Here is a 27,531-nt window from a genome sequence, read left to right on the forward strand (position 1 = left end):
ATTGGCAGAGGAGACTCTTGCTCCGACCAACGCCCCTTTCACTGACGGATGGCGGGAACCCGCGCCCCAGCCGGGAAGGCTGGTGACCGTCGTCACCACCTGCCATGGGCGATAAGGAAGGACCGGACCTGGGGAACGAGGGAATGACAGCCACCACCTGAGAGACCATTAGAATTGGACGGAAGGCCGAATGGACGATCCAGAGACAGCACAGACCTGTCCCACTGAGAGAGGATGGCCTGCTGAAGTGGTCTCAAGTGGAACAGCGCAAAAGGGAACGCTTCCGATGCTGCCACCATTCGTCACAGGACCCTCATTGCTGAACGGAAGGAAAGCAGCCGAGGGCCTTGCAGAGAGCGAACTCCGTTCTGCAGAATTGCCCATTTCTCCTTGAGAAGAAAAAAAACAAAAAAAAAACCAACTGACGGGTGTCGAACAGCATGCCTAAGAAGACGAGGCGCTGACTCGGAACAAGACAAGACCTTGTTCTGTTGACCAGCCACCAGAAAAGGGACAGGGAGTCGAGGACGATGGTCAGACTCTCCTGGGCCTGAGAGAGGGGCGGAGCCTTGATGAGGATGTCTTCGAGGTACGGAATGAGCACTAGGCCCCTGATCCTCAAAATGGCCATAAATGTAGCCATGATCTTTATGAAGACACTGGGAGCGGCGAAACTGGAAATGCTGCGAAACGCAGGAAACTCAGGTGTGCTGGGGAAAATCAGAACATGGAGGTGGGCGTCTTGGATATCTATGGAGCACAGGAATTCCTGTGGTTCCATGGAAGCCAATACTGAACCCCGAGGGACTCCATCCTGAAATGCCCCAGGCGGAACCTTCTGTTCACTAACTTAGGAACCAGGATGGGTCGAACTGCGCCGATCTTCTTCGGCACTACAAGCAGGTTTGAATAGAAACCTATGAAGCGTTCCTACTCTGGGACGGAAACGATAACCTCCGAACAAAGAAGAAAGGCAATGGACGCAAAGAAACCTGGGATCAGAGTAGGATCTTTTAGAGGGCGGGATTCGAAGAAGCGATTCCGGGGCCGCGATGCGAACCCTATCTTGTATCCAGAGGATACCACCTCCCTGACCTAAGCGTCCTCCACCGAGGCAAGCCAAACGACCCTGGAAAAAACAGGAGACGCCCGTCCAAACTGGGAGGAACGCTGGGCACTTAGCATGAGTTATGCCAAGGAAGATCTGCCAGGTCTGAGCCTGGTGGACCTACCATGGGAGTTGCGGGAACGCCAGGAAGGAGTAGGCTTGAAGGAAGCCTTTTGCTCTAGCCAGGCGAGACCGCAGTCTGTGCTAGCCAGAGGAATCTTCCGATGCCGCAAAACAGCGAAAAGGCAAAAAATAGCTGAACTGCCATATCAGGGGAGGCCGGCGAGGCTTGGAAGGAACTTGTGCCTCCTGTGGCGTCCTTAATAATTTGTTCCAGCATGTAGCCAAAGACGGGCCCCCTGGAAAGGGAGGCTGGTAAGGGACTTCTTTGAAGACAAGTCCGCGTGCCATGTCTTGAGCCAAATATTCTGCCGGATGGCCACCATATTGCTGGACGCCTGAGCTGCACAAGACGCGCATCTAGGAAGGCAGATGGCAAATATTTCCCTGCATAGGAAATCTGGTCCGTCAGGTCGGCTAGCTCCCCTGGAAGAGCTCCAGCCGAGGTGCCCTTACAAGGCTGTTTGGTCCATCTAGCTGTGGTCCTTGAGACCCAGGTAGAGGCAATGGCTGAGGCACAAAGCAGAAGCAGCCGCTTCAAAGGCTGATTTTATTTTTTCCAGCGACTCTATAACTGTATCCTTGGAATCCTTGAGGGAGGAAGGACCATGTTGGTGGACAGTCTGGAGACTGACGAGTCCACTGCCGAGGAATCAGTTCCAGTTATCGCTGAGCTCAGGGGAGAAGGGATATAAGATGCCGACACGCTTCCCTGTCTGAAAGCATCTGGTATGGTTCACCTTTCCCCTGGCAAGTACCGCAACAAATTCAGTGTGTGGGGCAAAGACCTTGGAAGTTGGTTTTGACCGTCTAAATGAAACCGCCTATTCTGCAGGATCCGTAGAGGTATTAGTGAAACCAAGTCTGAATCTTCCTCTGAAAACATGACCGAGGACGCCCGTCTGACTCGGGAGAGGAGGTCTGGAAGAGGGGTCTCACCGTGCCAGACCGGAGGGCGAGATGGAGCGGGAAAAGGACTTAAAATTTCGCTCCTGTTTGGATCTCTTGTGGCCTGTGTTGAAAAGGCCGGACGGAGAATGCTGTGACCCACTGGTAACTGCGGTCAATCATGGACACCAGGGTCGTGACATCCTGGTGAGGTACTGAGACAGAAGGAAAGCCCGCCCAGGGATAGGGGTCTCGGTCTCACCCGGGGTAGGGACTCCTGGAAGGGTGGGTACAGTGGAGTTGCTGCAGCTGACAAGAGGAAGCAGGAGAACGAGAACGCACTCCTTTTTAGGATTAGGCCCGGTGAGCAGACCGACTTGATGATGCCCGAAGGTTAGGGGAACAGGTGAGATGCAGAGGGGAGTAATAGACTGCGAAGCAGAGCTACTCACAGCAGAAGTAGAGTCCTGTAGTCTGCTTCCGGTTGTAGCTGCGACCGGCATCATGGCACAAGTCCAGGGCCCCAGCAGGGAGACGGCGACCTAAGGTGGATGCAGGGGACCCAGCCGGTGAAAAGCGTGTGCTGGAGAAAAGGACCCGCTCTCAGAAGTCGGAGGGGGGGCGGGTTAGCCTCCGGGTCCGGAGGAGCAAGGGACCTAAATTAGAGGCCGGAGAGGGCCGCTGCGCTGAAGAATGAGCGGTGCTGCCAGCGGAAAGGGGAACAGCGCGACTGCCGCCAAGGTCGCCGTGCCGAATGACAGAGGAACGTGCCCGCCAGAGGAAGTAGGCAGCGGGGCTGCCTGTAGAGACCGCAGCTCCGGAGCGAGGAGGCAGAGCTGCCGCCGGAATAAAAGGCAGCGCGGATGAGAAAGTTGCCGCGCCGGAGGAAAGCTAGGGTGCCACATCCCCCGGAACAAGGAGGGGAAAAGAGGTGCCAGCAAGGACGCTGCAGTGCAGCATCGATGCCTGCGGCGCTGGAAGCAGGCCCAGTCCGTGGGACCTGCCGAACAAAACAGGACAAGGTAGCCTGGTAACAGCAGTCCTTAGTATAATAAAAAGGCCCAGAGGGATCCCTCTCCTTTTTGATTTCCTAACTGGGACAGGTGGGGGAAATACCTCAAAACTCCCACGCCGTCCGTTACTAACCTTAAACCGAGAAAGGTGTCAGACGACATCCTCGTCTCCTCCAACCGACAGGCTCTGGTGGGCGAGTGGGTGGGAGACGGAGCTAGACCGGACTTCTAAGCACGCTTGTGTGCTAGGATCTTGGTCCTGCTGTCGGATCTATGAGGATACGGGGTGGCAGTACACGCCGTACTCCTAGTTCTTCATTGTGGGATTACAGGTGTGACTGTTCACCCTGTATCCCTCCGGAAACCTGTAAGAAAACGACGCACGTTGAGGTAGATAAAGGTCTAATGAAAGACCCGTGTCCACCTCCTACTGACACTAAGCTAAACTGAATATCCTACTTCCTGCCGGTGGGGTGTATACTGCAGAGGAGGAGTTAACTTTTTTTATTTGCATAGGGTCAGCCTCCTAGTGGCAGCAGCATACACCCCATGGTTCCTGTGTCCCCCAATGAGGCGATGGAGACACAAATTTTACCACAATTATGAAGTAAAATATGTTACGTAAAAACTGTCAATCACTGGGATCCATTGATGCATTCCAGAGTTAGAACTTAATAAAGGGACAGTGGTCAGAATTGGAGATGAGGGGTGTCGGAGGTGTGAGCAGCCACTTCTCTTCCGTCTCTTGAGCTGTCTGCGGGGGTGAGCTGATCTTTATTGCGGTGTCCTTCTTTCTTCCAGAGTAACCAGCGGGTAGACCTGTATCAGTGGAAAGATGGCAGTGGAGACATCGCCACCTCCTTGCAGGGACACACGCGAGTAATCAGGTCAGTCATGTAATTTTATATCGTAGTGATAATTACTAGTAATGGGCGAATATACTCGTTTCTGGAGATTTCTCGAGCATGCTCGGGTGTCCTCCAAGTATTTTTTAGTGCTCGGAGATTTAGTTTTCATCGCCTCAGCTGAATAATTTACAGCTATTAGCCAGGCTGAGTACATGTGGGGATTGCCTGGTTGCTAGGGAATCCCCACATGTACTTATGCTGGCTAGTAGCTGTAAATCATCCAGCTGCGGCGAAAAAAAACAATCTCCGAGCACTAAAAATATTCGGAGGACACCCGAGCGTGCTCAGGAAATCTTGAGTAACGAGTATATTTGCTCATCACTAATAATTACACCGAGACGCCTCACCTGCTAACAATCTCCTTTCTGTGCAGTGACCTGGACTGGTCAGTGTATGAGCCGGACATACTGGTCACCAGCTCTATCGACACCTACATCTACATCTGGGATATCAAGTAAGCATCGGTCAATATGGTCTGCTGTCCCTGAAAACCTGGATGCTTTCCCCCCTCTCCACACTGTGATCTCCCATCTACAACTTCCTCTCCCTCCTTGCTGGTATCTCTAAGGCTATGGGTACAAAATCACTCAAAAATATCCTTGAAAGCCTAACCGCTTTCCCATTCAGATATTCAGTCTTTTTTTTTTTTTTTTTCATGCTCCTCATAATGGGTTGCAGAAAAAAAAATTCTTCCAGAAAGTTTGAAAGCCTTTTAAAATTGATTCAGGAGCAGAAGTTAACCATGAAGCAAGGAAAACAGTGCCTAGATTAAACCAAACCCTCAGGGTGCACAAAGCTTAAAGGGATCATCCACATGACAGTGTTTTGGTCAGTGATGAAATTTCATTTCCATTACTGGCTTTGTGATTAGATACTGATGCAAAGTGCTGTCCCAGCTCTGCCTCTAGAGCTGCCACAGCTCATACAGTTTCTCCCACTTCTTTTTACAAAGCACCATCCTGAGACTCCTATACAGTCTCAAGATGGATAAAATGCTTCACAAAAAGGTCCTTCCATTTCACAGAGTAACCTGACCCTGGCTGCCTTCTGTGTGCTGCAGGGGAGCAATAGGAAATATAATGTAGCCGTGTATTTTAATCTAGCGCTCTGACTGAAAGACCAGCATCATCCCTTCTGGCCAAAATCACAAGCTAAGTCTCCTTCTCGGTGCACATCCCCAGTCACTGTAAACTTGCAGAGATTCAAAAGCCAAAGCCCCTCATGGTGTCTGAGCAGACAGGATGTCTTTAATGGGTGGCAGCCGGTAGTGAGAATCATCTCGGCAAGTAAATGACATCTGTACATTTCTGAGAGGCTTTATTAATCTCTGCCTGATAAACCCCTTATGTTTTTTTCCTAATTTTGTTCCTTATTCTTTCTCTTCCCTCAGAGACACGAGGAAGCCAGCAGTCTCCCTGTCCGCTGTGGGTGGGTATTGTACGATGGGTAACCTGATATTACACGGCCCTTATTCCTAGATTGGGTTATATCCGTACTGGAGTGTTATAAGAGGGGCTGGTATCAGTCACATATGATATAATGCCTCTGGAGGGGGCAAACAGATGTCAGTCATGATGGGGCACGGGAAGTTTGTGCTCTTCCTTCCACTAATCCCATCGAAAATTGTTCCAGTCCCAGACTGAAATGGCTGATAGCAGAGAACAATCGTCTTACTTTCTGCAATAACAATGTCCCTGCAGCCGGAGCCTCCCAGGTGAAGTGGAACAAAAAGAACGCAAACTGTCTGGCCACAAGTCACGATGGAGATGTGCGGATCTGGGATCGGCGGGTTCGTTACCTTCATATATTGCACATGTAGAAGCGGGTGTTGGGAGGGGGCCACATCCGAAGATGGAGCGGTCCCTGACTGCGCAAACTGGTTTAGGGAGAGGGGCCGGTGTGCGGGAGAGGGGCCAGGGCCAGTTAGATTGCAGTCTTGCAGATCGTTATTGATGTCTTCCAGTCCTAATTAATTGCATCCCACTCCATTGTTCCAGAAACCCAGCACTGCGGTGGAGTACATCGCCGCCCACCTGTACAAGATCCACGGAGTGGACTGGCACCCAGACAACGAATACGTCCTGGCGACGTCCAGCCAAGACAACTCTGTGAAGGTGAAGTTACAGCAGCACACAGCGATATAAGAGCCGCCAACAGATGGCAGTGTTTCGGCGGCAGCAATCATGGGGTATCTGGACTTAAAAGGTCCTCGGGGGCAGTCAGGTCGCTCTTCTGATGATCCTATTCTTTTGTCTTCCAGTTCTGGGATTCTCGACAGCCTCGGAAGTGTCTCAGTGTGTTGGCGTGTCAGGTGCCTGTATGGAAAGCGCGGTACACGGTGAGCGCAGGGTGCGACCGTCCCACGAGCCGACATTATCCCTAGTGGCCATATGTCTTTAGTCAGCTGGTGACGGGGGTCCTCTGGTCCTTGTAACTTACGCAGTGATGTCAGGTCACCCCCCTCCTTTTACTGTAAAGACCTGCTCATGTTGTAGTATCAGCAGCGTTTATTATTGGCAACGCATGGGATGTTGTCTTTAATGGCTGACGCTGTGTCCTCCCTGTGGGGGGCTGCCTTCTTATAAAATGCACTTAGCAGGGCGGAACGTTTACTATCGATTGACCCTCTTAATACTCAGTTGATCATAGACTCCTCTGCAGCCAGAGAACGATGCTTATATCTATAGACTTTCTGCATTTTCCTAAAAATGTGACCGATGACTGTCCCCGCGTATTTACAGTCAGCCGTCCTGCAATCCGCTCACATCTCTGTGCTCCGCAGCCCTTCAGTAACGGCCTGGTCACAGTCATGGTCCCGCAGCTGCGCAGAGAGAACAGTCTGCTCATGTGGAACATCTACGACCTTCATTCCCCGGTGCACATCTTCGTGGGGCACGACGACGTGGTGCTCGAGTTCCAGTGGCGAAAACAGAAGGAAGGTCTGTGCTTCAGTGATATCTAACGGGGGTTAATAGCAGAATAGTAAATGCAGCTCTGGGGTATAATACAGGATGTAACTCCAGATTAGTAATGTAATGTATGTACACAGTGACTGCACCAGCAGAAGAGGGAGTGCAGCTCTGGAGTATAATACAGGATGTAACACAGGATCTGTAATGTATATACACAGTGACTGCACCAGCAGAATAGTGAGTGCAGCTCTGGGGTATAGTACAGGATTGGCACAGGAGAATTAATCTGACCTTGATTTGTTCTAATCTCTAGGCCTAAAAGACTACCAGTTGGTGACTTGGTCACGGGACCAGACGCTGCGGATGTGGAGGGTGGACGCTCAGCTGCAGAGGGTAAGATGCTGGCACTTACCTGTAGTCACGGGACCAGAGATGTGCAGAGATTTTTTGCTGCTGATCGGTGTCGTTAAGCTCTATGACATGATTGCTGTTACTGTATTTCCTACGTAGATTTATTTAGAGACTTTATTTAGAGCTTTATGCCTCCTGTTGCATCCAGCTTTGTGCTACTGATCTCATGGAGCCGGTGGATGAACTGATGGACGGATCTTTGATGCCAGAGCAAGAGAAGTCCCTGCAGCCCCAAGAGCCGATCACTGGTCCCTCAGAAGAAGAGGGTAAGTGATGATGGGGTCTTCACCGCTTTATACATCTGCAGAGGAGAGCGATGTGTAGATACGAGCGCCGATCTGATGCCCTGTAATGACCCCCTTCTATGTCTGCTGAACATAGACTTTCATCTGGGTCTGGACATTTCTCTGCAGTTTTGACATTTGCTTCTATAGATGATGTATAAGATCATTCGTGTGATTACGGTTGTGATGATTGTAAAAACTTTAACAAAAAGAAACCAGAGGCAGACGGGCGAAGATGGCGACAGGGGGTCATTAGTCCGCAGCATGGTTGATGAATTACAATTTTTTTTTATTTTTTTCCTCTTTTATCTCATCCAGTGGCTTTTGATGAGGAGACTCCATCAACTCCCATTATGGTGGGAAGCTCGGAGCAGCCGGGGCTCCCACAGACACTTCAGCAGGAATTCTCCTTGATAAATGTCCATATCCGAAATGTGAACATCGAGGTAAGCGGGAAACACTTTACAGCTTGAGATGAGACCAGGTTGATGAAGCCCCTCTTTGATCCCTTAGCCCCTAGATAATGCAGGTAGACCGTGGTCTAGATGTGTATTGTTGGCTCATCACGTCCCTAATTTTACAGATGGACGCTACGAACCGGAACTGCACCGTGTCCGTCCATTGTGGCAATCACCGGGTGCGGATGGTCGTCATGTTCCCTGTCCAGTACCCCAATAACGCAGCTCCGACCTTCCAGTTCGTCAATCCTACAACAATCACCTCGCCCATGAAAGTGAAGCTGCTGAAAGTAAGTAAATGTCTGTTGAAAAGGATATGGAAGATCTCCTGGCGGTCCGCCATCAGTGGCCGCAGCCGCACAGGAGGATGTGGATATTGATGGATGAAAGGGGATAACTTTTTGATTGATGGGGGTCCGCTTCCGCTCCTGTAATGTCTATGGGACTCAGAGTGTATGCTGCATTACTGATGAGGCTCCGGAGTCCCAAATCTGCGGATCACTGGTGGTCCCATTGGTCTGACCCCTAGCCATCAGTAAGCTGTGAATGGAGATTTATAGGTTAATTCCGAAAAATAAAGTTATGGATCCTTATGGAGAAATTTAGAAAAACTTCATTACAATCTCTCAGCATTTTCGGACCTGCTACTGGCAGGACATAAATCTTGGCTTTTCTCTTCGCCACGACAGCACCCACTGAGAGAGGGGATCCGCCCCTAGGAACAGGAAACCCTATGGAGAGATAAAAGGGGCGGTCCCCCTCGCTCCCACAGTTTTGGTTTCCTGTTCCTACGGGAATCCATGGAGAGAAGAGGATGCCCAGCCTGGATGCCGCTTGCGCGGTTTACCTTAGGGGACGGCAAGGGCTCCAGAGCTGGAAGCAGCGTCGGGGGTCCTGCTTCGGTTTCCCCCCTCTGCTGGCAGACGCCGTGAGGCCAGGACGGTGGTTGCTGGCTCACGGGATTCCAGCCGGTTTTTCGTCTGCGGGAGCAACGCTGTGGTGAGGTTAGCGTCGCGCCGTCCTCGGCGGACGCATATGCAGCATGGAGCCCCAGTGTATTCCCCCGGAAGTACAGGTAAACTTCCGGGGTGATGGAGGAGGAGGACAGCGCCTGCGCTGACACCGGCGGCAGCGCAGGCCCATACAGTATGGCCGCGACCCGGAAGTGACTAGCGCTTCCGGGTACAACTGGAAGAAGATGGCGGCCCCCATATGAAAGGACGCCGGCGATAACGCTCCGGCGTCCACTATGGATTCTGCGCCGGACGCTGTGATGTCTTCGTTAGAAGCCACCGCATCCACTCCACGCAGCCATACCAGCACCAGCCGCTCTAAGCAGAGCGGATCTTCTAGGAAGAGCAAGTCGGATCGTGCCATTCCTCAACCCGTGCCTCAGTCTCCTCCTCATCAGCCGGTACCTTCACACAGCTTCACTGGGTGAGTGTATATCTACCCTATTTAGGCTGATTATTGTTCCCTCTCCCTCACACCCTAGGCCAAAAGGACGGAAAAAACGAAACACAGACAGTGTGCGTTATGTCTCCAGCCCCTTCCAGATAGTCATAAAAAGAGGCTTTGTAAACCGTGTATTGACTCTACCCTACGGGAAGAAGCCTCCGTTAAATCGGAAGACATTAGGGTCATGATTAGAGAAGAACTACGAGCCCTACATAGTTCTGTCAAAGAGCCGCGTACTAGAGGAAAAAAGGGGTACGTTTCCCCTATATCTGACCAGTCGTCTGATAGAGAAAATGCAGACTCTGATATTTCCCGTGAATACGTTTCCTCAGATGAGGACCAAAATACATGCTTTCCCACCGACAGCATTGATAACCTGGTAAAATCAGTCTGCAACACCATGGGCATTGAAGATTCTAAGGTCCCTAAAACGCAGCAGGATATCATGTTCGCTGGTCTGTCAGAAAAGAAAAGACCCTCCTTTCCTGTAATAGCGGCAGTAAAAGATCTAATCAAGAAAGAGTGGGAAAGCCAGGGGCAAAGGGGTTTACCTCCAACCTCAAAAAGACGTTATCCATTTAATGATGATGAGTTCTCATTATGGTCAAAAGCCCCGAAGGTGGATGCAGCAGTGGCATCCACATCCAAAAAATCCTCACTGCCCGTGGAGGATTCGGGCTCATTACAAGACCCACTGGACCGTAAAACCGACACTCTTTTAAAAAGAGCCTGGGAGTCATGTACGGGAGCCTTTAGGCCGGCAATATCGGCTACATGCACCGCCAGGTCCATGCTAGTCTGGCTAAATGACCTGGAAGAGGGACTAAAAAGCGGTCTCTCTAGAGACAAATTAATATCCTCTATACCTTTGATTAGAGGGGCTACAGCCTTCCTGGCGGACTCATCTGCTGACTCCATACGCTTGGCGGCCAAATCAGCGGGACTCACGAATGCAGCACGTAGAGCCCTGTGGCTTAAGGGATGGAAGGGGGATCCCCAAACAAAATCTAAATTGTGTGGCCTCCCATGTCAGGGTGAGTACCTGTTTGGTACTAAACTAGACGAGATCTTAACTAAAGCGGGAGAGAGAAAAAAGGGCTTCCCTAATGTTAATTACCTTCCATCCTATAGGAGAGCGTTCCGGAAGCCAGTATTTAATAGAAGGAAAGATTTTAAGAACCAGGACCGCTGGGCCACTAGAGACACCAAACAAAGGGGTGCATTCTTTGGGAAGCGCCCTTTCAAACCTGAGGACAAACCCCGTTAGAGCGGATCTACCTGTGGGAGGTAGATTATCCTCCTTCGCAGATAAATGGCGGCTGGTAACATCAAATAGTTGGGCAAATGATCTTGTCACCTCCGGCTTAAAATTAAGATTTTCCCGAGTCCCTCCGGACTCATTTCTATTGACTTCATTAAAATCTCAATCACAACAGGAGGCATTGGAACAGGAAGTAATGAGTCTTCTGTCCAAGGGGGTATTGGTGGAAGTTCCACTTCTTCAGGAGGGCAAAGGGTTTTACTCCCCGTTATTTCTAATACCAAAACCGGATGGATCATTTAGAACCATTATAAACCTTAAAAAATTAAACACCTTCTTAGAGAATCAAACCTTTAAAATGGAGTCTATCCGTTCCACCATAAAACTCCTGTTTCCCCATTGCTTCATGACGGTTCTGGACTTGAAAGATGCGTATTACCATCTCCCAATCTTTAAAAAACATCAACAATATCTCCGCGTGGCGGTTGTCATAAAAGGATATATACGGCACTTTCAGTACACAGCAATGCCCTTTGGACTGTCAATTGCTCCAAGGGTATTCACTAAACTAATGTCAGAGGTCATGTCATTTCTAAGATTAAAAGACACCCTCATAATCCCATACCTAGACGACCTTCTAGTAGTAGGAAAATCCCCCTCACAATGTCAACAAAGATTAAGTCACATGATTTCATCCTTGCAGAACTTAGGATGGATAATAAATTGGGAAAAATCTAGGTTAATCCCAACGACTCGACAGGTATTTTTGGGGATCATATTAGACTCTATAACTCAAAGGTGTTTTCTCCCAGAATCTAAACAGATGACGGTGAGGAATAAAGTTCAGTCTATACTAGATAAACCTATAATTTCCCTTCGGGAGGGTATGTCCTTACTTGGCTCCTTCACGTCATGTATACCAGCGGTTCCATGGGCCCAGTTCCACTCGAGGTGCTTACAGTATGCAATTTTAAATGAGGAGATAAAATTACATGGCCGATTAGACGGTAAAATTTCCCTTTCTAGTGACGTAATCCAATCTCTAACCTGGTGGTTACAACCAGATCATCTAATTATCGGGGTTCCCTGGGAGGTTAAACCCTCAAACATAATATTTACGGATGCCAGCCCTCATGGTTGGGGGGCACACTTGGGGAACCAGGTTGTCCAGGGGCTGTGGTCGGTTTCGGAATTAGACGACTCATCAAATAAAAAAGAACTAAAAGCCATCTATCATGCCCTATGTGAATTCCTCCCACAGTTGCACGGAACACATACCAGGGTTCTCTCAGACAACATGACATCAGTGGCTTACGTCAACCATCAAGGCGGAACGAGATCAGGCACTCTCATGTCTATAGCCGAAAACATCTTGACTATAGCCGAAAATCATCTTCTGTCCTTATCAGCACTTCATGTCCGAGGGATAGACAACGCGAAAGCAGACTTTCTCAGTCGTCATACCCTCCATCAGGGGGAGTGGGTGTTAAATCGTCGGATATTCAGTATGATAACTATAAAATGGGGTATACCCGACATAGATCTCTTTGCCACAAGAGACAACAGGCAAGTAAAAACATTCGCCTCAATGTTTCGAACAGACAACCCCGATGTTCTCGACGCCCTCCAGATTCCATGGACATTTCAGAAGGCATATGCCTTTCCCCCGATGGTTCTTCTTCCAACAGTCATCAGGAAGATAAGAGAGGACAGAGCGAGTGTGATATTGATCGCTCCATTCTGGCCAAAGAGACCATGGTTTTCCCTGCTCAGAGCCATGTCCATCTCGGATCCATGGATTCTCCCAGAGAATCAAGATCTGCTTTCCCAGGGGCCCTTCAACCACCCTCATGTGAAGGGTCTGCGGTTGACAGCCTGGGATTTGAGAGGCAGCTGTTAAAACTAAGGGGCTTCTCTGATAAACTAATCGATACCCTATTGCTGAGTAGGAAAAGATCCACTACATCGATCTATGTAAGAGTATGGAAAAAATTTTTAAGCCTCTATCCCTCAGCCTTGTCAAATGAAATTCCAGTCCCTATTATTCTTGAATTTCTCCAAAGAGGACGTGATTTAGGCCTCTCAGTTAACACCTTAAAAGTGCATGTTTCAGCGCTAGGGGCTTTATATAGTCACAACGTTGCAGGAGATAGATGGATATCCAGATTCATCTCAGCCTGCCAGAGAGCAGAACCAGTCCATATCCCCAACTCACCTCCTTGGGATGTTAATCTGGTCCTTGAAGCCTTGACAAACCATCCGTTTGAGCCTCTAGATTCTGCTCACATTAAATATGTCTCCCTCAAGACTGCTCTTCTTGTCGCCTTAGTATCGGCAAGAAGGGTAAGTGACATACAGGCGCTATCAGTAGATCCTCCATTTATGTCAATATTGCCAGATAGGATTGTCCTAAAAACAGACCCTTCCTACTTGCCTAAGATGTGTACTAAATTCCATAGATCTCAAGAAATCCTTCTTCCTACCTTCTATAATAACCCTACGAATCAGGAGGAAGAAAAGTACCATACTTTAGATGTGAGAAGGGCTGTGATAACCTATCTAGACAGGACTAGTCCCTGGAGGAAGAGCAGGGCTCTCTTTGTTTCCTTCCAGGGTCAAAGAAAAGGAGCTGGTGTTACCAAAGGCACATTATCCCGATGGATTCGGGAGGCGATATACCTGGCCTATTCGTCTAAAGGGGTAGATCCACCTGAGACTGTAAAGGCACATTCCACCCGGGCGATATCATCATCCTGGGCAGAGCGGGCAGAGGTTCCAATAGAACTCATATGTAAGGCCGCAACCTGGTCGTCTCCTACTACCTTCTATAGTCACTATAGACTAGATCTATCTGCCTCCACTGACCTGTGTTTCGGTAGATCAGTTCTTAACACGATAATCCCCCCCAAATAACTGTCTCTGAAAGTCTCTCAGTGGGTGCTGTCGTGGCGAAGAGAAAACACCGGATTACGTACCGGTAATGCTCTTTTATAGAGCCACGACAGCACCCCTTCACTTCCCTCCCTTATATATTAGTTTGCATATGAGCACGGATAAGGGTGATTGGTTCTTGTAAATATTAGTAGTTTAAGATAAAATGATAATAAATTGCCTACTAATACTGGTGGGCGGTTCCTCGCAATCTCTGTAACCCAAACTGTGGGAGCGAGGGGGACCGCCCCTTTTATCTCTCCATAGGGTTTCCTGTTCCTAGGGGCGGATCCCCTCTCTCAGTGGGTGCTGTCGTGGCTCTATAAAAGAGCATTACCGGTACGTAATCCGGTGTTTCGTTGCTTCCCAAAATCCAAGGACACTTCCACCTGATGGACATAAGTGACTGACGGCGGGTGAGCGTCATTAATCAGCAATGTGTTACTGACTTGGTTTGTAAATTCTGATGCATTTATTATGTGATGTCATAGTGTTTCGGTGGCGTCCGTCACTGCAGTGCAAGGATCTTGTGCTTTATTTAAGGAGCTGAGCTTTTTATGGAGAAATTATGCAACTTATTTATTTATTTTTGTTCTTTTCTAGATCTTGAGGGACACATCTCTGCAGAAAGTGAAGCGCAATCAAAGCTGTCTGGAGCCGTGTCTGCGCCAGCTCGTCTCCTGCTTGGAAAGCTTTGTGGTAGGAGAAGTCTATTTCACCATTGTCTTCTCTGCTTGCTGACAGTGAATGGAGACCACCTTGAGAGTCTCAGGCTCATCTGCCTCTAACATTGACCATTGGCTCAGATCTGTTTAAAACCTTTAAATGCCAATCTGTCTCCTAGAACCAGGAATCCAGTCCATCAAGTAATCCCTACACCCTGCAGAGCCCGGTCACGCCACCTCTGCCGACATTTGCCAGGGTATCTAATGCCTACGGGTCTTATCAAGATGCCAACATCCCATTTCCCCGAACCTCCGGAGCCCGCTTCTGTGGAGCAGGTGATCCAACCTTACTGGTTCTTTGTAGTTACAGCATAAAAGCGGGAGGTGTAGACCCAGAAACGAATCCAGGCCTGACCATTGTTGTCTCTGCAGGTTATCTGGTTTACTTTACCCGACCCATGACTATACACAAAGCCATCTCCCCAACTGAGCCCACCCCGAGGTCAGTCCCTGGGTATAAACATGTCTTTTATTGTAACCGTGATGGGATCATGCACTTAGCTCCTTTCACAGACGCAAAGGGAAAAGTTTTACCTGTAGTAACATTTTCGACCTCACTGGTGTTAGGGAGGCCGCAGACATCAGAGCACACTGGCTCCACCAGAAGCCATCTTTCCTGGATGCCGCATGCTCTGATCAGCCGAGCGTGCAAGTGTTAAGAATGGGAATCTGGGCTGAAAATATATTGACGCCAGCCTATAGCTTAGTACTGAGCCTTGCTTTCTCTTTAGGTCTCTCTCTGCCCTGTCCGCTTATCACAGTGGGGTGATCGCACCCATGAAAATCCGCACGGAGACTCAAGGGAACCTGCGGCTTTACAGCGGGAGTCCGACGCGAAGCGAGAAGGAGCAAGTGTCCATCAGTTCATTTTACTACAAGGAAAGGGTATGACCGCTAATCAGTAGTGTAGTCCTGAAGTATGCCATAAACATTTCCCCTCATTACATCAAAGTATCCCACAGGAACGGTGCAAGGTTACCGGACCGTGCTGCCATCCTCATCCAACCGGCTGTACCCACTGCCGCATGCTACTCGACTGTGACTGGTGCATGACTGGCTGCACATCCCCCGAACTTCACCTTTCAACCCCCACTGTAAAAGAAAATTGCGGTTAATCAAGCCCCCAAATTGAAAATCGTGCCTGTGTGTTTTTTTTTTGTTGTTTTTTTTTAATATCCGGCTCCGTCGTGGACATATTTTTCCAGCTTTGTTAGGAAATGGCATAAAAGACTATTCCTGATCATTCCGGGCAACAATCGCTTCCTTTAGACCATGGAAAAGGCAGAAATTTGGCCCCAAAGTGTGAGTTTGCAGGGAGACATAAAAAGACCTAAGGTTAAAGGATTAAATTATTTTTTTTCCCCATTTTTATGGAATTATCCAAGCGCTTCTTATTTACTTGTCCCATCTACTATAGTTGGGTTTTTTTTTTGCTTTTTTTTCCTGGCACAGTTGGAGGGAAAGGGTTAAGCGTTGGTGGCCGTTCAGACAAATTCTACGTATTCTTTTTTTTCTTTTTCTTTTTTTTTTTTTTCTTCTCCTTCTCACTTTCCATCTTCTCCTCCTCTTATACGCAGACTCCCCCCATGTCTGCTCGCCGGCGCTGGTCCATCCAAGTGATTAACGACTTCCCGGTACAGTGCCCTCTATAAGTAACAAACTCCTGTCCCCCCCCCCCCCCCCCTCACCTGTCTGGTACGGACCCCGAGAAAAAGGAAGACTAGTGTTGTGTACCCCTAAAGACCGAGGGGTCTGTGTGCAATGACTTCTGCCCCTGGCCTTACACTGAATGTATCATTTACAAGGACTACATCTCCCAGAAAATTTTCCCATTATGGCCGTAATCTACCCGCAACATGCTGATGGTTTCCATTCTAAAAATTGTAAATCTGACTTATGACTGAAGTAAGTCATTTTGTACCGTTGCGCCGCAGCAGAAAAAAAGTCCCATGGTGTCAGGTTTTGCCTTCTTCTCGAGGTCACCTGGTAATAACGCACCGTCTGTACCTACGTGTGGATAATGCCCGTCTTGCATTTCTTCGTGCCGTCACGGCGTCTCTGTGCTCCATCTGTGGAGGCCAAACGCTCCGTCCACTCCACCTCTGGTTCATCCGTGTCCTTACTTCAGGGTATATACACAAATGGCGGACAGGTACCAACAGTCTCTGACCTGTGAATATACCCGCGCTGTCTCTTCTCTCTTCCAAGTCACTTTGTTTTTCTTGCTGTTTTTCCGGTTGCACTCTTGTTCTCTTCCTTTTTGTGTTTCTTTTTCCCTTATGTCTTCTTTTTGTCTCTCCGTCTCGGCCTCTCGCGTTCGCTCCCTTGCCCCCGCCCTTCTCGGGCCTCTCGCGCTGGCTCCCTTGCCCCTGCCCTTCTTGGGCTTCTCGCGCTCGCTCCCTTGCCCTCGGCCTCTCGCGCTCGCTCCCTTGCCCTCGGCCTCTCGCGCTCGCTCCCTTGCCCTCGGCCTCTCGCGCTCGCTCCCTTGCCCTCGGCCTCTCGCGCTCGCTCCCTTGCCCTCGGCCTCTCGCGCTCGCTCCCTTGCCCTCGGCCTCTCGCGCTCGCTCCCTTGCCCTCGGCCTCTCGCGCTCGCTCCCTTGCCCTCGGCCTCTCGCGCTCGCTCCCTTGCCCTCGGCCTCTCGCGCTCGCTCCCTTGCCCTCGGCCTCTCGCGCTCGCTCCCTTGCCCTCGGCCTCTCGCGCTCGCTCCCTTGCCCTCGGCCTCTCGCGCTCGCTCCCTTGCCCTCGGCCTCTCGCGCTCGCTCCCTTGCCCTCGGCCTCTCGCGCTCGCTCCCTTGCCCTCGGCCTCTCGCGCTCGCTCCCTTGCCCTCGGCCTCTCGCGCTCGCTCCCTTGCCCTCGGCCTCTCGCGCTCGCTCCCTTGCCCTCGGCCTCTCGCGCTCGCTCCCTTGCCCTCGGCCTCTCGCGCTCGCTCCCTTGCCCTCGGCCTCTCGCGCTCGCTCCCTTGCCCTCGGCCTCTCGCGCTCGCTCCCTTGCCCTCGGCCTCTCGCGCTCGCTCCCTTGCCCTCGGCCTCTCGCGCTCGCTCCCTTGCCCTCGGCCTCTCGCGCTCGCTCCCTTGCCCTCGGCCTCTCGCGCTCGCTCCCTTGCCCCTGCCCTTCTCGGGCCGCTCTCTCCCTTGCCCCCGCCCTTCTCGGGCCTCTTGCGCTCAGTCTGTTATATTTATTTTTCTATCCTTTACGATTCTTCGTGCCGTATATTGGCGTCTCACCTCGTCCTCCTTTCTTGCCTCAATGTGTGACGGGCGTCGTCCAATCACTGGGTGATTCCTGGGGTTTATGTGGCGCACATGGGGTTATCTACCACATTTTGGGGATCCATGATGGCTGTTTGTCACGGATGGGATCAATTATTAGTCCCCCAAATATTAATTTATAAGGTCAGTGGCCGCTCTTCCGCGTCTACCTTCGCCTGGGACGTGGCGGAGCGGATGTCTGCTTCTCCCGCCGTTGTCTTTCCCCGGACTGGGCCATTATATGCTGTATCCTGACCCTCCTGTCTGCTGAACCCCCAGGACTAGGAGACTTCCTTTTGGGGGGGCAGGTTCTAGTATAACGATTGACTTGTGTGTCCCCCAGAAATCACGTCGATGGAAATCTAAGAGGGAGAGCAGCGACTCCGGCTCCCGACCCATCAAAGCGGCTGGAAAAGTCATCATCCAGGACATCTCATGTCTGCTGTCCGTGCACAAGGCCCTGGGGGAAATGTACATGTGAGTGCATATTGCTGAGCTCAGGCCATCACTATTTGATCCGACCTCTGGGACCCCCAAAAATCCTGAATGAAGAGGGATTCTGCCCTGGTTTAGAGCTGCGTTTTCTTGTAACATTTCCCTGCAGAGCTGCACTCCCGGTTGCCTGACTGCAGGGAGATCTGGTGTAAGATGTCTGGTTATACTCATCCTGTGGATCCTTCATTCTCAGGATCGTGGGGTCCCAGAGGTCGACAATCACGATGCGAATCCCCCTCTATTGGCGGCAGCTTCTGTATAACGGCAGCATTAAAATATTAATAAATATTTTCTATTGCAAAGATTAAACCGTGGTGATCTCCTGGGAATGTGCCAGAAGAATGCCGCCTCTGCCCTGAGCGTTGGCCGCAGGGATCTGGTGCAGGTGAGTGGCCCTTTAAGGCTTTCATATCTGCAACAAGTAAATGACGACTTAAAGGGATTGCACCAAGTTTTAAAGTGATCGCCTAGCAATAGGCAGTGAGCGCCGTTTTGACGTTTTGCAGAGCCCCCTTCTTGGAATCTGAGGGTCCCAGCAATCCGCTAATTATCGTCTACCTGACAATGGATTACCAGAAAGTAACTCTTAGGCCACCAAGAACTACAACCCTCAACATGTCTGAGGTAGTACTGTAGATGGCAGGATAAATGCGTTAATGAAGCCCTCTGCTCTGTTCTCAGGTTTGGGCTCTGGCCGCTGCTGCTAATGACTCGTGCCTCACCCCCAAGTCTGAGCCGGATTCTGAGACCCCGTGGGCCCGCCACCCGTTCGGCCGCCAGATGCTTGAGTCGCTGTATGTTCCCGTCTCTTATGTCTGTTTCTCTGATTATTGCTGACGTCCTGACATCACCCGCTCTCCTCTGCCCAGACTGGCCCACTACTGCCACCTGCACGACGTGCAGACCCTCGCCATGCTTTGCAGCGTGTTCGATGCCAACCTGCAGCCGCAGAGCAGTGCCCTGTCCTCCTGCCACCCGTTCCCGTCACGTTCTACCCACAGCCGCTACGTGAGTCCCTTCATTACCGCTCAGTCCTGTGCGCGGACATTAATGGCTGTACTGAGTGTGCGTTGTCTGCCCACAGCCGAGCTTTACATCGTCCGGTTCCGGATCCAGTACGTCTGACCCCGGATTCAGTAATAGCGGCTGGAGCATTGGTGAGAAAACTGCATAAGTGCGTGATTAGTGGGAGCACGAAATCAGACAGATTCCCCCATATCAGAGCTGCAGCGGGCCGGACATAAGGAGAGTAGTCTATAGGGAGAGAGCTGTCCAGCAGAATAATGAGTAATCCGTAATGTATGTACACAGTGACTGCACCAGCAGAATAGTGAGTGCATCTCTGGGGTATAATCCAGGATGTAACTCAGGATCAGTAATGTATGTACACAGTGACTGCACCAGCAGAATAGAATAGTGAGTGCAGCTCTGGGGTATAATACAGGATGTAACTCAGGATCAGTAATGTATGTACACAGTGACTGCACCAGCAGAATAGTGAGTGCATCTCTGGAGTATAATCCAGAATGTAACTCAGGATCAGTAATGTCTGTACACAGTGACTGCACCAGCAGAATAGTGAGTGCAGCTCTGGAGTATAATACAGGATAGGTAATGATGCACTTTGATTATTTTTTTTTTTTTTTACTTTTGACAGGTGGTCCGGATGGAGATCATGCTGTTCCTTGGGGCGACGCGTCACCTGATGATTACCGCTACAGTAATTTAAGTTGCGTCGATCCCCGGGAGCGTGAGAGGGAGCAACATGACAAGAATAAGAGGTGAATAATATATGATCCAAAATAACCCAAATTGATTAGAATAATTTGTCACCATTAGTACAAGGTGCAGAGACAAGTGGAGCACACGGAAGTCCTGTCCTGATCGACCTCTATCTGGGATCAATGTCATTCTCACTACCATTTATAATGAAAGTTTTATTATCAAGTTAATAAATATTAATCGGCACCTTATGGTCCTGTTGCTGCACAGAATACTCGACCCGGCAAATACCCAGCAGTTTGATGACTTTAAGAAATGTTACGGAGAAATTCTGTATCGCTGGGGTCTACAGGAGAAACGAGCAGAAGTTCTGAAATTTGTCTCCTGTCCTCCTGAGCCACATCGGGGCATTGGTGAGCAGCAAGGAATAAAACATTAGCATCATCTGGTCAATTGTGTCCTGCCATACTCGTATCTAGTTTTATACTGCCCCTATGTGCAAGACTATAACTACTATAATACTGCCCCCTATATACAAGATTATAACTACTATAAAACGGCTCCTATGTACAAGAATATAACTAGTATAATACTGCCCCTATGTACAAGAATATAACTACTATAATACTGCACCTATATACAAGAATATAACTACTATAATACTGCTCCTATGTACAAGAATATAACTACTATAATACTGCTCCCTATGTACAAGAATATAACTACTATAATACTGCCCCTATGTACAAGAATATAACTACTATAATACTGCTCCTATGTACAAGTATATAACTACTATAATACTGCCCCTATGTACAAGAATATAACTACTATAATACTGCCCCTATGTACAAGTATATAACTACTATATACCACTCTTTGTGCACCTTTCTACTGTGACCTAATGGCCTGCTTTCTGCCTTCAGAATTCGGGGTGTATTGCAGCCACTGTCGCAGTGAGGTTCGAGGGACGCAATGTGCGATCTGTAAGGGGTTCACCTTTCAGTGTGCCATCTGCCACGTGGCCGTCCGGGGGTCTTCTAACTTCTGCTTGAGCTGCGGCCATGGCGGGCACACGGCTCACATGCTGGAGTGGTTCAGCTCTCAGGAGGTCTGCCCCACCGGCTGCGGCTGCCACTGCTTGTTGGAAAGCACCTTCTGATTATCGCCCCCTCCCCAAGATAATTCCTCAGAGGCGGCTCCATACATGTCTTCCCTACGAGACGCCATCATAGCGCCACAGTGTGGTGACTCTGGGAACTGTCCTACATTAGAGGGTGTATGTATAATGGATGACGTACCTCATCAGATCATTTCTTCAGGTTCTACATTAATGGCGACTTCCCATTGGTGACTTGTAGCCACGTCTTGCCATTGGCCGCCATCTTGAAGGATTTCGCTGTAGGTTTTTTTGGACGTGACTCTGCTGCTCCGACGTTTCGTGGGTCTGCACTAATTTCTAACACTTTGGCAGAATCTTCTTTGTGATTTTTTTTTTTTTTTTTTTTCCCCTTTGATCTGAGTGACGATCGTACGGCTTCAGCTCGCTGCCGTACTACAAGTCTCAGCATAGCTGCTGTGTTCATCAGGGTGGGACCAGGCAGCTGACCCGTGCCCTTCAGACTGCAGCACAATGCTGATAAATTGAAGATCATCATCATAGCACTACCTGACGAAGCAAAGCTGCAGTGTAAAGCATGAGGATGAAACTACAATCCACTCCGCTCCTGAGTAAGAAACTGGTCGCTCCTGAGTAAGAAACTGGTCGCTCCTGATGTGTGACAGGCGGCGTCTTCTACCATTTTATTATACGTCAGTGTTGGCTATGAATGTTGTATAAACCTTTTATTTAAAAAATGTGAATAATAAAAAAATGTCATGTCCCCTGATGTCTTACTGCATTTTTTTTCCCCACCATTACGATTTGTCCAAGTGACACGGCCTCCCAGACCCCCGAGGGCCCATCTCCCCGTTAAGTGGTATAGTGCAGGTCCCACATGGAGGTTGTTGTGCAGGCGCTGTAGGCCTCGGTTGTGTAGCACTGTACAGTGCGGCTGTATCGCACGGTGTAGCACTGCTCCGGACGCCCTGCGTGCCACTGACTCCGTATAGCCCTACTACACAAGGATGGCAGTGTATGACATTTATACTACAGCAATTTTATGTCGTTGTGGTGGGAAGTGTGGCACTGCATTATTTGGCACATGCTGCGGCATTATTATATAGGTGTGTTATGGCGCCATAATGCCATGGTGGTGTGGTATTCTGCTATAGCACATACGGGATGGCACTACTACATAGGTGTGGTATAGCGGCATTGTGCGGTGGTGTGGTACTATGGGACAGGATGGCACTATTGGGTGTGGTGGTACTATGGCACAGGATTGGCCCCATTGTGTAGATGTGGCGGTGCTATGGCACAGGATAGCACCATTCTGTAGATGTGGCGGTGCTATGGCACAGGATGGCACCATTGTGTAGATGCGGCGGTGCTATGGCACAGGATGGCACCATTGTGTAGATGCGGCGGTGCTATGGCTCATGATGGCACCATTACGTAGGTGCGGCGGTGCTATGGCTCAAGATGACACCATTGTGTAGGTGCGGCGGTGCAATGGCACAAGATGGCACCATTACGTAGGTGCGGTGGTACTACGACACAGGATGACACCATTACGTAGATGCGGCAGTGCTATAGCACAGGATGGCACCATTACGTAGGTGCGGTGTACTACGACACAGGATGGCACCATTACGTAGATGCGGCGGTGCTATGGCACAGGATGGCACCATTACGTAGGTGTGGCGGTACTATAGCACAGGATGGCACCATTACGTAGGTTCGGCGGTACTATGGCACAGGATATCACCATTACGTAGGTGCGGCGGTACTATGGCACCTTACGTAGGTGCTGTAGTATGGCACTATTACTATGGCATTCATTCTCCCCTTCCCCACGGTCTGCACCCCCATGCCTCTTGGGTGGGTGATCCGGTGGCGGTGGGGTGTCGGTTACACCTTTCCCGGCACTGGCCGGCTGACACACTCTAACACGTTCGCAGTTCGCCCCTTTTGTCCGGGGTAACCTCAGTCGTGTCTTGCGGATCGCGTTACTCGCACACGATCCGGCCCGGCGCCTTCCCATTGTGCGTGGATCTGTGTTGTGCGGTTGCCGGGTCGTTACTCCACACGCTGCGCCCTCGGTCACCACACATTGTCTGGTTATTCCCGGTACACAGTGTGGGCGTAGGGTCAGGGCGAGACCCCCGTCACCCCGCATGACCATGCTCTCTAATCACAATAGGCCTGCGCACATCATCTCCATCTAGTCTGTGCGTCATTTGTCTGTTCCCTGGAAAGTTGGGTGATAACATTGCGATGCTCGCTTCTCTCTTGCAGTGCTGCCCTGGCCTCCGTGAGAATGCGACTGATAAATCTAACGTTTATATTTTCCCCCTTGGAACTAATTCCATGAGCGACCTTCAGGGGGAGCTGTAGCTAGTGCAGGAGGGGAGCAGAACTTGCCCATTAACCCATTCCTGTTTGGTCATGTGACCTGTATGACATCTCCTTCCCATCACATGACATCACAAGCATCGTTACATCACGCCAGGGAGGAGTAAGGGGAAGTGTCACCCCTCATCCTCCTGGCTCTGGTACACAGGGGAGGCCATTATTGGGGAACTGTCCCGTCCCGTGGCTGTCTGCACCAGGAGATAAGCCGGGGTCCTGGCAGCCGTCACATCTGTTGCCCTGATAGTAATGAACAAGACATGAGTGGAAATTCCACCCGAAAAAAAAATAAAATAAATTCAAGGGGTTTTCCAATGTGATGCAAAAAGTTTTGCAACTTCTTAATTTACTTTTTTTTTTTTTTTTTTTTAAGATCTGCGCTTGTGAATGGAAACTTCCTTGTTTTACCCCGTTGCTGAGCACTGCTGCAGGTCTGTTACAGTTGCGTCCAGCCCTGACAGTCTTCTGTTTGTTACAATGTATCAGCCTGTCACTCTCTAGGGTGGTCTGGACTGGATGCAATAGTAACAACCCCTCAGCTGTGAGCAGTCGGGATGTGGAGATTCTTCTGCAGCCTGTACTACAACACTCATCCTCCCAGAAGGCGACTTAAAGGGGTGGTTGCTTCTTTTTCTTACCCAACCTCCCAGCTGTGTGCAGCGCTCCTGATGCTTGATGGTTCAGACCATCATTGGAGAGGCTGGACGGATCCAAAGATCCCACCAGATTCAGAGCAACGCATGCAGCATCTGCAACAAAGAGCTTGTAAGCGCTGCACTGCTGGCCTAGGAAACCGGCCACCTCTGATAGACTGCAAAAGTGGCCAGGAACCAAGGCAACGTGCTGTAACATATAAGCGAGGAGTATTGCTACGAGGTAAAATTCCAAAGTTTCTGGAGGCATTTTGCAGTAAGTCAGAGACGTCCCTTTAATAGGGAAGTAATATAAAGTTCTGCCGCGAGAGCAGAAAAGTCAGAAAGTGGCCGATCTGCTGCAGCTTTTCCCATGCTTGGCTTTCTGTCAGGGAATGGAAAACCTAGTTTACAAAAAGCTGCCTTGATCGTGTGCCGCTCATGCAGACTTCGTTAACTGTGTCAGGGCCGTTCCTTCCTTATGCAGTCTGCAGGTTTCGGCCTCCTAATGTAAACCACGCTTCCATTCAGTGACAGCAAGCATTCGTTATGTAAAGCGTTACTTTTCAGAAGTTTTATTGGCGCCAGCGATGGAGGACCCTTCCTCATACAGGAGTGGAAGTCAGGCTGCAGACCATGTGTGCGCCCCTTAAAGTGCCCAGAACACTTCAGCCACAGCTCGTGTCAACCATCTGCTGCCCCCTACAAGTGGAGTTGTATATTGGCCTGCGGGGGGCTCAAAACAGTATCCTATAACGCTGCAGGCACCGTCGCAGATCCCACAACTAACGTTCTGTATTGTACACACCAAGATGCTGCAGAACCCCTTTTAGAATAAGTGCAGGCAGGAGCTGCGCTCATAGTACAGCCGAGCTGTAATAGACGGCGCGATGCAGTTATTTTTTTGCGATACCTTTATTTAACACTGTTACATTTATTGATTTTCAGGTCACGCTTCCTCTCACAGGCGACATCTTTCTGTCTGTCCTGCTGGGATCATCTGTCAGCTCAGCGTTATGATTTACGCTCTGCAGGTCCTCTGTTTCCCATGCACTCCGTATTCTTCATCGCTTTCTCCATAGCGTGTGGTATTGGGAAATTCGGCTTCTCGTCCTGAAGGGAATGGTGAACATGGCAGCCGTCACAAGACACGGCAGAGAGTTCTCTACTGAAGATTTATAGGGAAAGTACCGGTGTCATCTGGCTCGTTTACTGCGATCATAGACGCAGGGGAGACAGCGAATTCCAAAGATCTTCGGGCGACAGAAACAAGAGACGACGGCTCTGAAATAGAGGAAATTAGAACGTGTGACGCAAAGCGGAATATTACTGTGCAAAGGATATTGTCTGTACCAGCAGAATAGTGAGTGCAGCTCTGGAGTATAATACAGGATGTAACTCAGGATCAGTAATGTATGTACACAGTGACTGCACCAGCAGAATAGTGAGTGCAGCCCTGGGGTATAACACAGGATGTAACTCAGGATCAGTAATGATACAGGAAAGAAATATATCTTGGTACCGTGTTAGCCAGTAGATAGAAAAATATTTAGAATTGAGAGTCCTCAGTGGTTGATACCTTTTAATGGCTAACTGAAAAGATGGTAACAAATTGCAAGCTTTCGAGACTACATACGTCTCTTCATCAGGCAAAGGCTAAAACAAATTCTGAAGAATCACATATTTATGCACAACATACGGTAGTATGGAAATAAAAAGGGAGAGGGGGAAAAAAAACCATGAATAAGCCAGGTGACATGAAGCAGAATTACCATGGGTGATAAACAGTTACGTCCATAAATATTGGGCCAATTCTTAGATAAGGATTGTTTTATTGTCCTGTGATTAGGGTCTCTGTTTGATGACCCCACATGGTCTGATGGGCAAGTTCCTTAGTTGTAGTTAGTTGATGTAAAAAGACATAAATCCGTGTGACACATTCATTCCTGCATTTAGAATTGGCCCAATATTTATGGATGTAACTGTTTATCACCCATGGTAATTCTGCTTCATGTCACCTGGCTTATCCATGTTTTTTTTTTCCCCTCTCCCTTTTTTTCCATACTATGTTGTGCATAAATATGTGATTCTTCAGAATTTGTTTTAGTCTTTGCCTGATGAAGAGACGTATGTAGTCTCGAAAGCTTGCAATTTGTTACCATCTTTTCAGTTAGCCATTAAAAGGTATCAACCACTGAGGATCAGTAATGTAATATATGTACACAGTGAATGCACCAGCAGAATAGTGAGTGCAGCTCTGGAGGATAATACAGGATGTAACTCAGGATCAGTAATGTAATGTATGTACACAGTGACTGCACCAGCAGAATAGTGAGTGCAGCTCTGGAGTATAATACAGGATGTAACTCAGGATTAGTAATGTAATGTATGTACACAGTGACTGCACCAGCAGAATAGTGAGTCCAGCTCTGGAGTATAATACAGGATGTAACTCAGGATTAGTAATGTATGTACACAGTGACTGCACCAGCAGAATAGTGAGGGCAGCTCTGGGGTATAATGCACGTCACTAATGCTGGCTTCATTATGTGTATGTGTTGGCCAGGCATCCACAATGATGGCTCCCTCTCACCCATAGGTGTTATTTTAGGGTTTCGTTCACACAGGGGGCAGTAGATGGGCTCGGCGGCCTCTCACCTCCCCGGGTCGTGCTCTTTCCCCTCTTCGGTGCTTTTCTTTGGATTTTGCTGGAGAACTTTGATGAGTTGTGTGAGTTGCATCAGTGTCAGTTCAGCAGTCGGTTTCTCCCGTCGGTGGCGTCGGTTCATCAAACATTCGGTATACAAGAATCACTGCACTCATCCAGTTCAGAGAAAACAAAAGTTCTTTGCTGAAGTGAAAAATTTATTTTTAGAAAATGGTGATGTAGATGAAACGGAAAGTGGTTATGACAGTTTTAACGTTTCGACCACACAGTGGTCTTGATCACAATACAGTGCCTTATAGGTTATTCGTTTCAAGTATAATATGCTGCATCATTCGTGTACACACGAAGAAGGAGATAGAGAAGTTTCAAGCCACAATTTCTAGGGAAGCAAAATCTGTGAAACAAACCAAGAGCGCCTGGAAAGGTGAGTCTATGCCCAAAACCATCAATTTGCGCATACGATTGGTTCAATCCCGCTTGCCCATGTAGAGTTATGCTGTTACTGTAAGTGTGAGCTGACAGCAAGGAGTGTGTCACCATCACCCAGGATGGATAAAATAGCTTGCTCACATGTGCTGCGCGGTGTGGAGAGTGAAGTAACCGGTACCCAGCGTTGGTGGTCCAGTGGGAGGTGCCGACACGGTCCGTGTCCTGGCAAGTGAAGGCGGACCGTGTCGGCACCTCCCACTGGACCACCAACGCTGGGTACCGGTTACTTCACTCTCCACACCGCGCAGCACATGTGAGCAAGCTATTTTATCCATCCTGGGTGA

The 27,531-nt window shown here is 49.4% G+C and overlaps 1 protein-coding gene across 2 annotated transcripts in view; it reads left to right on the top strand.

Annotated features, from left to right (window-relative positions):
* The window catches only part of WDR59 (WD repeat domain 59), a 40,670-nt gene extending 18,838 nt beyond the window's left edge, over positions 1–21,832 (top strand). The window contains exons 4-27 of one of the 2 annotated variants that reach the window (XM_077288782.1): positions 3,931–4,016; positions 4,411–4,491; positions 5,428–5,465; positions 5,738–5,826; positions 6,035–6,151; positions 6,298–6,375; positions 6,820–6,976; positions 7,263–7,342; positions 7,509–7,626; positions 7,963–8,090; positions 8,228–8,392; positions 14,356–14,451; positions 14,597–14,753; positions 14,850–14,919; positions 15,209–15,362; positions 16,055–16,111; positions 18,071–18,204; positions 18,526–18,607; positions 18,904–19,016; positions 19,092–19,230; positions 19,307–19,379; positions 19,880–20,003; positions 20,215–20,357; positions 20,871–21,832. In XM_077288782.1, coding sequence (XP_077144897.1) covers positions 3,931–4,016; positions 4,411–4,491; positions 5,428–5,465; positions 5,738–5,826; positions 6,035–6,151; positions 6,298–6,375; positions 6,820–6,976; positions 7,263–7,342; positions 7,509–7,626; positions 7,963–8,090; positions 8,228–8,392; positions 14,356–14,451; positions 14,597–14,753; positions 14,850–14,919; positions 15,209–15,362; positions 16,055–16,111; positions 18,071–18,204; positions 18,526–18,607; positions 18,904–19,016; positions 19,092–19,230; positions 19,307–19,379; positions 19,880–20,003; positions 20,215–20,357; positions 20,871–21,106 — 2,715 coding nt within the window. In that variant the 3' untranslated portion in view covers positions 21,107–21,832. The remainder of the gene's footprint in view (positions 1–3,930; positions 4,017–4,410; positions 4,492–5,427; positions 5,466–5,737; positions 5,827–6,034; positions 6,152–6,297; positions 6,376–6,819; positions 6,977–7,262; positions 7,343–7,508; positions 7,627–7,962; positions 8,091–8,227; positions 8,393–14,355; positions 14,452–14,596; positions 14,754–14,849; positions 14,920–15,208; positions 15,363–16,054; positions 16,112–18,070; positions 18,205–18,525; positions 18,608–18,903; positions 19,017–19,091; positions 19,231–19,306; positions 19,380–19,879; positions 20,004–20,214; positions 20,358–20,870) is intronic. The other variant, XM_077288781.1, reaches the window with a different exon arrangement.
* Positions 21,833–27,531: the final 5,699 nt, after the last annotated feature.

Source organism: Ranitomeya variabilis, chromosome 2, assembly GCF_051348905.1.
Source record: "Ranitomeya variabilis isolate aRanVar5 chromosome 2, aRanVar5.hap1, whole genome shotgun sequence".
In the NCBI taxonomy this organism is placed as follows: Eukaryota; Metazoa; Chordata; class Amphibia; order Anura; family Dendrobatidae; genus Ranitomeya; species Ranitomeya variabilis.